Source organism: Hypanus sabinus, chromosome 10 (assembly GCF_030144855.1).
Source record: "Hypanus sabinus isolate sHypSab1 chromosome 10, sHypSab1.hap1, whole genome shotgun sequence".
Classification (NCBI taxonomy): Eukaryota; Metazoa; Chordata; class Chondrichthyes; order Myliobatiformes; family Dasyatidae; genus Hypanus; species Hypanus sabinus.
Genome location: NC_082715.1, coordinates 7,559,596 through 7,575,121, shown reverse-complemented (window position 1 = coordinate 7,575,121; position 15,526 = coordinate 7,559,596). Strand labels below are relative to the sequence as shown.

Below are 15,526 nucleotides of genomic sequence, written 5' to 3'. Positions count from 1 at the left end.
GCCTCTGCTCAATAACTAACTGCAGGGCAACTCCAGTCAAGGGAAAGTTGTGCCTTTATTGTGTTACATTGCCAGGTAAATTAACCCCATGTATGCTGTAAAGTTGTGGCTCTTATCCGACCATCAGATATTTGAAATATAATTGCTGCATAAAAACTCTATGGCTTGGGAATGACATTTGTTAATATTGGATTGACATGGTGCAAACCTTTACCGTTATGTTTTGTAACTCAAAAATATAAAACTAACAGCAAGGAAAAGACGGAGAGACTAGAATGCCTGTCTTAGTTTCTTTTTTACTTTAAGCATGGTGTGGTATGGCATGAAGAAGTAATAACATATGCCATTACATATAACCCATAATGAATTATTTAGAAGAACAAGAATGCCTAATCTCGCAATATTTACAATATTACTCAATTATTAAATGCACATTTACCATTTCTTCTCTTAAGATGTCAAATATAGTCCAATCAGATGAGATTAAAATGTCAACCTTTTGGCATTCTAAATGCTGTGAGATTTGGCAAATTTTAAAGAACACAGGCAGCTCAAAACAGGGAAATCAGGAGTCTGTCTGGCAGATTCATGATTGTTTAATGTCATTTCTTGTACACAGGTGTAAGGAGAAGGAAATAATTGTTACTCTGAATTCCATGCAGCACAAATTGAAAAACAATAATCAAAAAAGATACACAATAAATATAAATAGGTAAGATAGCTTATATTTGATTGTATATCTATAAAGTGATGCTAGACTACAAAAGGTGACTGACGAGTGATAAAGCAGTGGTGAAGTTGGTGGGTGGAGGTGCTGATCAGCCTTGCTGCTTGTGGAAAGTAAATGTTTTTGAGTCTGGTCATCCTGGCATGGACGCTACATAACCTCGTCCCTAATGGGAGTGGGTCAAACAGTCCACGAGCAGAGTGGGTAGGATCCTTTATGATATTGCTGGCCCTTTTCCTGCACCTTTCCTGGATGGTGGGTAGGCTGGTGCCAGTGATGCGTTGGGCAGTTTTGACTTGCTGTCTCCGACAGTGCGGTTTCCAGTGATGCAGCATGCTAGGACGCTCTCTACTGTGCGTCTGTAGAATGACCTGAGAATATCTGCACATAGCACAGCTTTCTTCAGCCTCCTCAAAAAGTAGAGGTGACAGTGAGCTTTTGGGGACATGAGAGGTTGTGTGGGATTTGCACTATTAGGAGTTTGAAATTGCTTTTCCACTGCTGTGCCACTGATGTAAAGAGGGGTGTGAGTGGTACCAGTTCTCCTGACGTTGAAGACCATCTCCTTTGTCTTGCTGACATTGAGGAACAGGTTATTTGCCTGGCACCAGGCCTCGAGCTCTTCCACCTCCTCTCTATAGGCCATCTCATCATCGTTGGTGATGAGTCCTTCCACAGTTATATTATCGGCAAACTTAACGATGTGATTACTGGGGTGTTTGACCGTGCAGTCAATTGTGAGCAGAGTGTACAGCAACAGGCTCAGTGCACAGCTCTGGGGGGGGGGGGGGTACCCATGTCGAGGAAGAAGGGGTGGGAGGAACCATTGTGTATCCTGACTCCCAAAAGTCGGTTCGTCAGGAAGTCCAACACCCAGGTACACAGTGGTATATTTAGACTGAGGAAAGTAGGATCATAACGTATGGGACCTAAATTAGGCTATTCAGCCATCAAGTTTGCACTGCAATTGTGTACCAAGTAACTTAGCCTCCGCTGTCATCAGTGACAATGAATTTCACAGAGTCACCACCCTCTGGCTAAAGAAGTTCCTCCACATCTCTCTTCTAAAGGAATGTCCTTGTATTCTGAGGTTGTACCCTTCGGTTCTAGACTCCTCCACTACAGAAAATATCCTCTTCACATCCACTCATTCTTGGTCTTTCAATATTCACTAGGTTTCTATGAGATATACCCTCCTCATTCTTTCAAAACTCCAGCAAGTACAGGCAAAGCCATCAAATGCTCCTCATACATTAACCCTTTCATTCCTGGAAACACTTGCATGAAAATCCTCTGGACCCTCTCCAGTGCCAGCACATCCTTTCTTAGATAAGGGGCCCAAAACTGCTCACAATACTCCAAGTGCAGTCTGACCAATGCCTTATAAAGTCTCGGCATTACATCCTTGTTCTCTCTCTCTTTCTCTCTCATTTAAAAAGATGGAAAGTGAGAAAATTGCTGAGTAAGTGAATGCATAGTGCTCAACAGAGTTATTGTATCCCTCACTTCCTTGTCTTTGCCATCGTCAATACTGACACTGAATGTTACATTAACATGTCTCATCTGAATGAGCACACATATTAATTAAATTCATGAAAGACAACTCAAATATAAACATGGAGATTTCATCTTCATGATTCTGACACAGCATTGCTTGTGTTTGACAGACCGTTTTATCTTCTGATGGTGAATGCTGAAGGTGCTCTAGTTTCACTGAATAGCCAATCTATATTTTTCACAATATTCGTATTCAAAAGGTCAAAGTAAATTTAATATCAAATTACATATATGTCACCACCTGCTACCCTGGGATTCAATTTCTTGTGGGCATTCACAGAAGATCTTAGAAATACAATAGAATCGATGAAAAGCTACATACAAAGACTGAAAAAACAACCAATATGCAAAAGAAGACAAACTGTATAATACTGAGACATACTGAGAGTCCTTGAAAGTGATTCCATAGGTTATGGAATCAGTTCAGTGTTGAGGTGAGTGAAGTTATCCACACTCTTTCAGGAGCCTGTTGGCTGAAGGCTAATAACTGTTCTGAAGCCAAAGGTATGGGGTAAGGCTCCTGAACCTCCTTTTCAATGGTGGCAGCAAAAAGAGAGCACAGCCTAGATGGTGGGGCACTTATTGTCATTGTTACCTTGATCCATTTAATTTATTAGTATCATACATTTGTGTGAAATAATTCTAATTTTCTTTTCAGAACTTCGCAATTTTGAAACATACAGCTTAGCAGAAATCCTCCCTGTACAAATTCTATTATAAATATGTGTTCCAATGTTCTGATTTAATCAAAGCAAATTATTCTGAAGTGCTTGAAAGTTTTGCTCAGGGAATTGTGTTCTGTGAATTATATGTAAATACCTGTCGACCCCTGAGAGGAGCTGTTTAAAGTAAGTTCTAGTGAGGCATAAATTTTAAAAAGAAATTTATACTTGACTGAGAGATGGGAAATGAAACATATAACCAATATCAGAAAGATATCTCACAAAATTAAAGCAAAACAGTTATTACATCACTTTGTACCAGAAAGATGAATAGATAATTATTAAAAATACTGGCCGAGACGTTCATTAGATCCTTCCATGGCCCAAAACATCGACTCTTTATTCCTTTCCATAGTCATTGCCTGGCCTACTGAGTTCCTCCTGCATTTTGTGTGTGTCTGGTACTCTGGATTTCCTGCAACTGCAGAATCTCCGGTGCATATTATTCATATTGATGTTTCATAAATAGTTAGTGCTTTCATCATTTATGTAATCACTTGCTCACTACAGTATTCACCATTAGATTCTCTCCATTTTCCAGAAATATCCTGTAAGTACTACAGATACCATCATGGAAAAGGTTGATTCCAGCCAGTCTGTGTTTTGGGTTTAGCTCCAGAATGAATATAAAATTCTCCCTCACCCATTCACTGTAAGCAATATAAACTGGACAAAATTCTGTCAGGGGAAAATATTTATATCAAAGGTCAAAACAGCCTATTCAGGTAGGGTATTTATACACTGCATTCCCCTGGTCACTGAAGTGTCTATTTTCCCACCAGTAATGAAACAAAAAAAGAACTTATGGATTTGCTCCTCAAACTCTTCTGAGCAGTTTTGAAGGACAAAGAGAATTGAAGTGGAAATCCTTTGTGTAGCAAAGCTGGGAGTAGTGTCTCCCTTTTGGGAATCTTTTGTGGGGCAGAGAAGCTGCCGGTAAGGAGTTTGCATGTTCTCCCCATGATCATGTGGGCTTCCTCTGGGTACTTCAATTTCCTGCCACAGTATTAATTGGAAGGTTAATTGTTCATTTTGTAAATTGTCCCACGATTTTACTAGGGTTATATCAGAGGGTTGCTGGGCAGCGCAGCTCAAAGAGCAGAATGGAACTAGTCACTGCTGTATCTCAATAAACAAATATGTCTGAATTGTCCTTGTAGACTTGCTGTATGTCATGTCGTACAGTGGATGTGCAAACTGTCTGCTGTTATCGTTGAATTGTATTAATTCGCTTGTTATACTGTTGATCTTTCAGCAATGGAATTGTGTCTAAATTTTAGTCCTGCATTAGGTAAGTACATCCTTCACTTTAGATCAAGGAAAATGGGGGGCTAACACGTGAGGGAAGGGTTAGATTAACCTTGAAGTACGACAGTGCGCGGTGGCTGTACTGTAATATTATATGTTCTATATGTAATTCAAAACTTCAAATTTTCATATATTCTGTTATTATTAAATTAGCTTCATAGCTTCATACTCGAGTGGAGTTATACAAAACACAATAGATTCTACAGATGCCAGAAATCCGGAGCAACACACACAAAATTCTGGAGGAGCTCAGCAGGTCAGGCAGCATGAATAAACAGTTGCTATTTCAGGCTGAGACCTTTCATCAGGACTCATGAAGGGACTCGTCCTGAAACATCAACTGTTTATTCCTTTCCATAGATGCTGCCTGACCTGCTGAGTTCCTCTAGCAATTTATGTGTATGACTCTGATGTTATACAAATGCCTGCCTGGTTTAAAATTAGCTTTTTTATTTTAAGTATTTAATATATTTGATATGGGATATATTTAAATTAATTGCCCTAAATAAAGCGCAGGCCTCACAAAGTTCCTTACATTGTAATGTCCCAAAAGCAATTAACATAGCAGAGTTACTTCTAACTGAAAGAGCAGTTAGAGAAAGGCTAAATGAACACATCTAGCCTTTTATTAGTTTTATTGTTTGTGTGTGTGTGTGTGTGTGTGTGTATTGGAAATCAATTGACTGTTATTTATTGAATTCCCATTTGCTCCCAGTCTGAACTATTTAAATGATGGAAAGTGTGATCGATGTTACCTTCTGTGATCTAACATTCCCTTTTAGATTAGTGCTAATTACTTTAAACAATGGGAATTCTCACTAATTGAGGTGGCAAGGTGGCCCTTCAGGGCTGCTCTAATAAATGACATCAGCATCATTAAGGACCCCTAAAACTCATTGTCCTTGCCATATTGCAACCTCCACCCACTAACCCACCCCACCACCAGCAGCGTCAGTCACTTTATGTACAGAGTGTATAGTGCTTATTGTTACTTTATGGACATGCAATGTATATTAGCTATCTTGATTCATTATGCTTTATTGTTGTGTTTTTATCTTATTGTCTTTTTTAGTGTCGCCATCAGATCTGGCACAACAACTATTTCATTCTCCTTTACACTTGTGTACTGGTAATGACATTAAACAATCTAGAATCTTGAATCAGGGACGAAGTACAGGAGCCTGGAGACACACCACACATTGTTTTATCAACAGCTTCTTCCCTTCCGCCATCACATTTCTGAGAGGACAACGAACCCAGGAACACTGCCTCACTATTTTTGTGCTTTTTTTTGCACTAATATTTAATTTATGTTATATTTATTTCTTACCATAACTTACAGTTCATTTATGTGTTTCACTACACTGCCATCGTAATACAACAAATTTCATGACATAAGTCAGTGACAATAAAGCTGATTCTGATTCTGATTCCCTAAATAAAATCTATATAGGGAATGCAATTCTGAAGATCCTCAGGTTAGGGCTGCCAGCCTTGGCTAAAATATTTGGGGGGGGGAAGAATCTGGAAACGTTGAGCTTACCCCATCGGCAGGAAAGGAGATCCACTCCAGCTCCGTCTGCTGCACTTTGGAATCCAGTAAAATAACTTCAGGGGAAGAGAGAGATCAGACAAATAATGTGAAACTGTAGCGTCACGCCAGGACCAACAGACTCAAAAACAGTTCCCTTCCCCAAGCAGTGAGGCCGATCAAAACCTCCACCCACTAACCCACACCTCCACACCCCCACCACATTATCATTTTCTGTCAGAGTCACCTTATGGACAGAAAATCAATCTACCTATGGAAGCTATCTTGTGTATTTATATTTATTATGTTTTTTAATTATTGTGTTCTTTATCTTACTGTGTTTTATTTTCTGCTGCACCGGATTTGGAGTAACAATTATTTCGTTCTCCTTTACACCTTAAATGACAATGATATTGAATCTTGAACCTAACTACATCAAAACAGAAGAGTTTTATTAGACTTCAGAATTCAATTTAACATATATCCCAAATCCAACTGAAATTGTCCAAACGGCGTGCAGTACATTACCTAAAGCAGTCGGGACTAATTAACCTGCTTCCAAATTTGGCGATTTGTTAGAAATGATCCGTGCTTTCAACACGTTTTATTAATACACAATATTGTCAAGAACCACCTTGTATTCCCACTCAGTCCTCGTTTAGTTTTAAATTATCTTTTAAAGAGCCGGGTCTACATTCATCAGTTTCTTCGCCCGCTTGTGAAATATTCGTTTCTGTCTAAACGCGCTGAAAACCAAACACCAGCACCGCTCAAGCACCCCGACACATTTTCAAGAAATGGGAGATGTTACAGCCAGGATTCGCTCTCCCGTTTAACTTGCGTCTCGTTGACGAGAATTCACTGTCAATTCTTCTTCTGGGAACAAGGGTTTCGAGCGGACAATTCGGCGCGGTTTTTTTTTCCACTGCAGATCGAAGTCGAATCGGATCCTGGCGTCCGCCGGCAAACGTTCGAGCGGGTGCCCAGCCCGGTCCGTCCTCCACCGAAATGGGTTTTACACGCGGAGGGGCGCGGGAGTTTAAAACAGTCCCCGAACGGACAGGACTCCAGTCCACGGTGTCCGGGTCTTCTCCTGGAGAGAGAGGGGCCGGGTTGCGTGAGGATACCCATAATTATTATTGTAGTCGGGTACCACCAGAGGGAGGGGTACAGGAATGGCAACAGTCTTATTGGTTTTAGGGAATTTAATAGGACTCTACTGAAAACATTGACTATGAACGTAGGAATGAAATATTTATTCTTGTAATTATTTTTTATTAGGAATAAAGTTTATTTAGATATAAAAATTCAATATCTATTGTCCCAGTAATTATTAATATTGACATCCAGTAACATTTTTAGTATTAGAATTTGTAAAATAGATTTTTTTTAAAAATTAAGACATCAATGTTCAGATTAGCCTTGTGGTTTCCTTAAAGCCGAGTACTTCATTCCAGCATCGTTATAAACTCATGTTGAACTATAAACCAGGATTAATGTGAAGGGTTTTCGTGTGCTCTCTCCCTCTACGAGTTTTAGCTACTTAGTTAGGTGTGCAATGGAATCTCTTAACGTGACCGATGCAGAGGTGGCCCGAGTTAAGTTTTTTTTATTACAAAATCCTTTATTACAAATTTCGGTGCTATACAATATATACGGATGAAAGGAGTATGTTAACTGAACAACGCATCGGGAGAGCGTTCGTTCTCAGCAAGATGTTTGACAAACACTCTCCAGTTAAAAGTCAGTCGCAGGGATGGTGGGGGGGGGGAGATGGCAGTCAGCTCTCCTCTATCCAGGTAGAAGAATGTGCCGACAGAAACTACAGCCCACCTCCAAGCGACAGGTAACTCGTACAGACCCACAGACAGCAGGCGACCGCTGCTTCAGAATGCAACTACCGTTTTAATTTTGTTTAAATCGGAAACAGAAGTTAAACGTTTATTTTTCGCGTGTATCTCCTGTCGAAACATTTACCTTATGCAGAGACGTATGCACATTGTATCTATCTGAGCATACTAATTATATTTAATGCTAAACGTAAATTCGGCAGCAAATTGCTTGCAGTGACTAGTAAACCAATTTATTTAGTGTTGAACCATTCACCTAATGCAAAATTATGCACATTACCCTGTTTGATCGTTTTAATTATATTTAATGTTAAGGGTAAATTTGATAGCAGATCGTTTGCAACGACCCATAAACAACAGGCGCAGTTTACTGGTTGTGTTACACAGCAAGTTAGCGTCTAGGTCTCGGCGTTTGACGCTACTTTGAAATGTTTAAATTCAGTTAAAAAGCTGGGGTGCCAACCCCGAGAACAGAGCAATGTGATCATTTCGTGATGCAGCTCAGGGTCCGTACGCGAACTTCCCGAAAATTTCTACCCTCCTTAAAAACCGACTATGTCCTGTATCTACCCTGTGCCCACTGCGACACCTTCATTTGTAAAGATTGGTGGCTGAAAAAGCCCCACGAAGGGGATCTGACTGTGAAGGGTACAAATATCAGACTGTGCCTCAGCGCCGTTTTCTCGTCAACAAGGCGGTCGGGTAATTTGGCAATTTGTAAAATTCGCTTTTATCTTCGCCAGTCCTCCTTCCTCAACAATGTTCAAAGTAACTTTCTGCTCCCGTTACGCGGCACGGCTGTTATTTTTTACCCCCGACAGCACGTCTGCTATTCGAAACAGCAGACCAGCGAAATGTAACCCAACTCCTCGGAATTATATATATTAAAAAAAACTTTTCAGCGGCGTTCCCAGCAGGAGGGAACTCGGCTGCTCCGAAACTCTGCCACTATCAACTGTTGTGTGTGTCACGTCTCCCCGCGGGTTCGAACATCCACGTTAAAGATGCCCGGTCGCATTCGGGCGTTTGCAACGATTCACCGACTGGTGCATGCGAGCTCGATTTCAGCGTTTCAGAGAAGTTTGGATAGGTACTTGGTTGGTAGGGGTATGGAGGGCTATGGGTCGCGTAAGCAGTTTAAATGGTGGGCCGAAGGGCCTGTATCTGTGCTGTAGTTTTCTCTGACACGACGGCTCGGAGATGCGACTTCCAAGCGGCAGCCACCGTCTGACTTCTCTGCAAGTGCTCGGGATGTGATGTGTCGGCCCGGAGTGATTTCCAAATCGTCAAATGCAATGGTTGCAAGAAGGCATGCAGATTTTATTTTTTTTTAAAAAAACGAAATTAATAAATAATATAGCGGGCCGATCGTCCGAAAGAGGAGGAGACATCAGATCGCTTTGCACGGCTAATTTAAAGAGGATGTATTGCTATTTTTCGTGTGTGTTCCCTTGGCTATTGGCACTAAATGTAAAGAGTGCAATGCGCGCCCAACTCGGAGCGTCCAGTGCCACTGGCTTGCTGGATGCTCCGATGTCCTTCCCGGCAAAGAGAAAGAGTGGGGAATTCCACCGGCGGGCTGATCCCCACATGTCCCGTCCAGAAGTAGCGGATCGGTCAAGCAGGCAGTCTCTGAAAGGAAGGAGGAGGAGGTAGACTTTCCAGTTTCTTACCTTCTCTTGCAGCCTGCGTCAGATGCGTGAGAATGGTGCTGAGTACAGAAATGCAGCAGCCGATAATCCAGAGAGCGTTGCTGAGCTTGAAGCCCATGGTATAAGCGGTGGCTTGGATTGTAAAGGTTTTTATTATTATTGTTATTGACTGCTACTCTGGCAGCAAACTCGCCCGCGTTTCTGTGCTTTAAGTCCCAGGCTCTGGGAGCAAAGCTTATTCCACACTCTCAAATAGCGCCCAGTGCTTGCTGAGGGCGGAGATCCGGCCAGCCGCCACGTCAATCACACGGTTTCGGCGCGGATTGACAGCCCCGTCGCCCACTCACGTCACGGGCTTGAGGACAGCACCTGGCCCAAGAGGAGGAGGAGCGCCGCCAATAGGAGGGCGCGAAGGGCGGAGGAGGGTTGGTCTTCTCCAAGGAAGCCAAGTCCACACAGTAACACGCGTGGTTAGTGAGACTGAACCGAGAGGGGATTTTGTGCCGCTGAGATCCAGGACGTAAAAAAGACACGCGCAGCAGTTAGTGAGACTCCAGAAGGGATTAGCACTGGGGACATCTCTGACTCCGCATGAGATCCGGGACAAAGATTAATAGAGTTAGCAAGATTTTTTTTGGCTTAACAAAAAAGTGACCCCAGAGAGTGTGCACAAAGAACTGAAAGAGCGATGGATACCAGACGGGAGTGTGTCGAGAGAACGAGGGTAGAGAGAGAGACTGAACAGTTACAAAAAGCTGTCCAGTGAAAGAGAGAGTGAACTACCAGATATTTGTTTTATTTTATATATCTGACGGAATACTATGCTGAAGTGCAGGCAGTTACTACGGTGTATGGAGAAGGCGGATTTCAGTTCTGCCGCTTTCCCCGAAAACAAGGAGACACGTTATCTTCCAGCTCCTCAGCCTATTAGCCCCGTCCCGTACCTCAATGTCCACTGCACGCCCAGACAATACCTTTCAGTACACAGGGCTTCCCCCACATCCACGCCAGAGGCATCTTAGAACAGAGGTCACCCGACAACGAGCGCTCTAATTTTATGTTAGATTGTAGTTGCGCACTTCAATTCAATTTTAGATTTCCAGCACCTACAGTTTTAGTTTTGATTTCCTTTAGGACGATATTTATTAACCTTCTGATCTATGAATTGGGAAAACCGAACTGACTTCACAATTTTAAGAATAGTAATTGTAGAACTCGGGCGCTCTTTCGCCAAATACACTGTCTACTTTCCTGACGAAGGGTCTCGGCCCGAAACGTCGACTGTTTTTCTCTATAGATGCTGCCTGACCTGCTGAATTCTTCCAGCATGTTCTGCGTGCGTGTCTTTCGAGTTTTTAATCTGTTTCGTTTTATTTTTTCCTTTTGCCATCCACGGTACTTTGTTGGGTCACCTCACCACAGCATGAATCACCCTGAGTCAAAAAGGAGCTCGACAGTTCTGAGACAAGAGCCAGTCACTATTATCGCTGCCTGGACTCGAACCGTCCGCTTTAATTATACTTACCGGCAGCACAAGACGCTTTTCCTGGTGATTTCGTTAAACGACAAATGTAGACAAACAACCGCCAGCATCAGACCGAAGCTTTGGGTAACTCACATTTGGGGAAAAAAAATTCTGAAAGTGTTGGTTAGATAACAAAGTGTCCTTTATTAAAAGTTATATTCTCTTCATCTGATTCTAGTTGGAAGGTTTGACAGGCCCTCTTCACCTTAACGGAACTGGAGGATTCCGGCACACGGGTGACCAGGGTAGAGGGCAGTGTAGCCTGTACAGCGTGAGCTCGATAAGAGAGACATCACAGAAACAGATTTTTGTCCAGATTTTGATTTTCTTGGTTTTTTTGCACGACGTATTTAGTGTATATATTGTGTATATAGTGGTTTATACTATTTAATGTATTGCACTGCAATACTGACGTAAAACAAATTTCATGACATATGCCAGTAATATGTTTTTAAATGTGATATGTTTTTACGGTGTTCTGTATTTGATATAATTGGCACAGTTTATAAATAGTAAATTCTTCCAGGTACAGGTTAATTTCACTTAATCTCCATACTAATTTTTTAAAACCCGTCGAATTTTGCTGAGGCTTCTCTTTCATGTTTAACTTCCTCCAGGTTACCCCAGGGATAGTAGACCTGTCGTGAAAAAGTTTGATTCCTCACATGTTCGGTAAATCTCATCGAAGTATCCATTCTTTTAATTCTCAAAACTAGGCGGCAAGATATAAAAAACAAGATCCTTTTTGCAGTATATTTTTTACAGAAGTGCACTAAATATACAGCAGTGTTTCAGCAGTGGTACGCAAGCATTTGGGAGCAGGAACAGTATTCCTGAACACAAGAGATTCTGCAGATGCTGGAAATCCAGAGCAACGCACACAAAATGGACACCACAGCAGTGTAGAGATAAGCACAACGCTATTACAGCTCAGGGCATTAGAGCTCAGTGTTCAATTCCAAAGCTCTCTGTAAGGAGTTTGCATGCTCTCCCCATAACCATGTGGATTTTCACTGCATGCCGCGGTTTCCTCCCACAGTCTAATAATGTAGCAGTTAGTAGGTTAATGGGTCATGTAAATTACCCTGAGGTGAGGCTAGGGTTGCATCGGTGGATTGTTGGGTGGTGTGACTCAGCAGGCCGGAAGGACCTGTTCCATGCTTTATCTCTTAAAGTGAACGCTGGAGGAACTGAACTCAGCAGGTCAGGTAGCATCAGTGGAAAGGAATAAACAGTCAATGTTTTGGGAGCATTATTCCAAGTTCCTGTTTTGAAAATGCTAAGATTAATTTAGTTGCCCCAAGTCAAACAAAGCACTCTGGAGGTCAGAAGTGTGATTTGGATCAAGGATCGGCAGAAACAAAACAGTCAGTGAAAAATCAAAGGGATTTAAAGAAGAAATTGCTTGGATGCAGACCGGAAATGTTGCAACAAAAGGGAACAGCAGAGCATCTCAAGCTAGAGTTCCTTTTATGACCAACTATTTAGGAGTGTGGGAGACAAGATGGAGATAGGTCTCTACTGAAGGAGGTGTAAAATGCTCCTTACCTCCACTAGCCTGCAGGATACCTGTGGGCAAGGTGCAGCACCTGCTTAGCATACCCCACCCCCCCAAGCCATGGGAGCCAGTTTGAGCAGCCGGCAAATCCTGGTTATGCGACCACTGACACTGGGCAGGCAATCCCTGAGAGTATTGATGATGGCTGGGGCCACCCGTTTGTAAAGACACTGCCCAGAAGAAGGCCGTGGCAAACTAATCCTGTAGAAAAAATTACCAAGAATAATCATGGTCGTGGAAAGACCATGATTGCTTACATCATATGACATGGCATACGATGATTATGATGGTGCTGCTCATGATATAGAACTCAAATTTTAACAAGAAAATGATGCTTACATTTCCTGAACATGAGAAATTCTGCATACGCTGGAAATCCAGAGTAACCCAAACAAAATGCTGGAGGAAAAGAGTCAACAGTTGACATTTTGGGCCAAGAGCCTTTCTTTGGGAATGGTCTTATGATTCATTACTCATCAAAGACATAAGCAAAGAGCAAAACTGGAGAAGAAATTAGATAAAAGAAGGAAGTAGATGGGTCGACAGCATTAAACAAGAAATCAAAGACTTTTCTCAATATATGAACAGGAAGAAAGCCCAAAAGGAAGCATGGGATAGTGAGGAAAGAAAATTCCCAATGAGGACAGCACTAAAATATCAAGGACCAACTTTACTCACCATATATCATCAACACCCAAGAACTCTCCAGAAGTGTCAACACTCAAGAAGCTTGACACCATCCAGTACAAGGCAGCCCACGTGATTGGTACCCCTTCCACAAGCATCCAATCCCTCCACCATCGACGAACAGTTGCAGCAGTGTGTACTATCTACAAGATGCACTGCAATAACACACCAAAGTTCCTAAGGCAGCATCTTCCAGATCCACGGCCACCACCATCTAGAAGGATGAGAACAGCAGATACCTGGGAACATCACCACTTGGAAATCCCCCTCTCAGTCACTCACCATCCTGACTTGGAAGCATATCGCTGTTCCTTCATTGTTGCTGGGTCAAAATCGTGGAATTCTCTCCCTAACAGCACTGTGGGTGCAGACGTCAGTCCTGACGATGGGTCTCGGCCGGAAACGTCGCCAGCGCTTCTTATAGATGCTGCCTGGCCTGCTGTGTTCCACCAGCATTTTGTTTGTGTTGTTTGAACTTCCAGCATCTGCAAATTTCCTTGTGTTAGCACTGTGGGTGTACCTACACCTCAGGGACTGCAGCGGTTCAAGAAGGCAGCTCATCACCACCTCCTCAAGGGCAACTAGGGATGGGCAATAAATGCTGGTTTAGCTGGTGATGCCCACATCCCATAAATTAATAAATTTTAAAAAATACACTTACATGAATTGGGATTTATTTGGGGTGTGTTGGTCCAGGTGTGACAGGCAACAATAAACAGTATTCAACAATTATAAAGAATGAAGAACTATATAAAAATAAAATTAGTTGAAATACAATATGGAATATAAATGTGCATAAATACATATATACCAGCATGTATTTTATGGTTTAAAGAGTTTACAGTGCAGTGCAATACTGAGGTAATATATAGACTGTGCTGAGGTGAGAGGGTAAAGCTGATTCAACCCTCTATAAATATATAAATAAGTACAGTATATATAAATAATATTTATTTATTCATTTATTTCCTCCTACTGTCCAAAGGTGTATCAGTTGGCAGGTTAATTGGTCATTACAAATTGTCCCATGATCAGGCTAGGGTTAAATCAGGGTATTGCTGGGTGGTGCAGCTTGAAAGGCTGAAAGGGTCTTTTCTACACTGTATCTCAGCAAATAAATAAAGTAGAAATTCATTCACCACTACTCTGAACTGATTCTATGACCTACAGACTCGCTTTCAAAGACTTTTTAGACAATAGACAATAGGTGCAGAAGTAGACCATTCGGCCCCTCGAGTCTGCACCGCCATCCTGAGATCATGGCTGATCAATCACTATAATTTACAGCTCATGTTCTCAGTATTAGGACAGGACAAACTAAGAAATCTATTCTAAAAGAATGTTGAACTTGTGACTTTATAATTAAAGCCACAGAAAACCACAGAAAGCTATTACATTTATCCTCTACTAACTATGTTGGGCCCTCTTCTCAATATCCTCAGACCACACCAACACACATTTCAAATATCAAAGTAGATGGAGAAAATTTAGTAACATGGTACCGAGAAAGAGCAAAAGAAGCTTTGGTTCTTCTCCTTGGAATAGCTTTCATAGAGATGTTCAAGGCCATGAAAGGTTTTGACTGAATTAGTAAAGATAAATGAATTCCTTTCACAAAAGGAGTTGCACTGAAACCCAGAGACCGTGTGGTAACTGTAAAGGAACAAAAGTGAGACGACATTATTTTAAAAGAAAGCTGTCCATTGTGAACTGAAATGAGTAGACTGGAAGAAGATTCAATACTAACTCGCAAAATAGTGTTGAATTATTGAATGGGAAAATGTTTAAACATTCAAGTTTATTTGTCACGCTAAGATGGAAACATGCAGTCTCTTTTGCATTAATAGCCAACACAACCTAAGCATGTGCTGGGGGAAGCCCGCCAGTGTCACCACACATGTTGGCTCTAGTATGATATACCCACAATGCTCAGCAGAACAACACAGAACACAACAAGAAACAAACAACAACAAAAATAAACTCCATTTCTCCCTCCCACCTACACGTGTTATGTGCTACGAAGAAAAGGCAAGGAAGTGAATCTAATTTGTAGGCAGCTTCGAAGAACTGGAGCAATTACAATGGGTCAAGATACCCCCCCCCCCCCCACTTCTCTGTCAATTTTTTCTAAGATTCTGTAATTCCTCATGCAGCGCAATATATTCTCAGGTTGCACTTCCTCATTTTCACGTGGTTTCTTTAAAATATACCTGTTAATTTTTCTAATTATAAACGAAACACTGAGGTCTCCGTTGGTCAGGGTTGACCTTGGATGTAGATACTAAGCCAGAACAGTACAATATGGAGAGCAAGCAGCTGAGTGGGTGAAATAACTAATCACATAAAGACCGTAATCTCCTTAAAGACTGTAATAAGTACACACCTTTACAAAATGTTCTAAAATTTTCC

At 41.7% G+C, this 15,526-nt stretch overlaps 1 protein-coding gene across 8 annotated transcripts in view; it reads right to left on the bottom strand.

The window, feature by feature from the left end:
* epha7 (eph receptor A7) overlaps nt 1–9,605 on the bottom strand; it is a 365,611-nt gene extending 356,006 nt beyond the window's left edge. For all 8 annotated transcript variants that reach the window (XM_059981395.1, XM_059981388.1, XM_059981389.1 and 5 more), the window contains exons 1-2: nt 9,369–9,605; nt 5,858–5,922 (exon numbers count right to left, since the gene is read on the bottom strand). In XM_059981395.1, the coding sequence (XP_059837378.1) occupies nt 5,858–5,922; nt 9,369–9,465 (162 nt within the window). In that variant the 5' untranslated portion in view covers nt 9,466–9,605. The remainder of the gene's footprint in view (nt 1–5,857; nt 5,923–9,368) is intronic.
* Nucleotides 9,606–15,526: the final 5,921 nt, after the last annotated feature.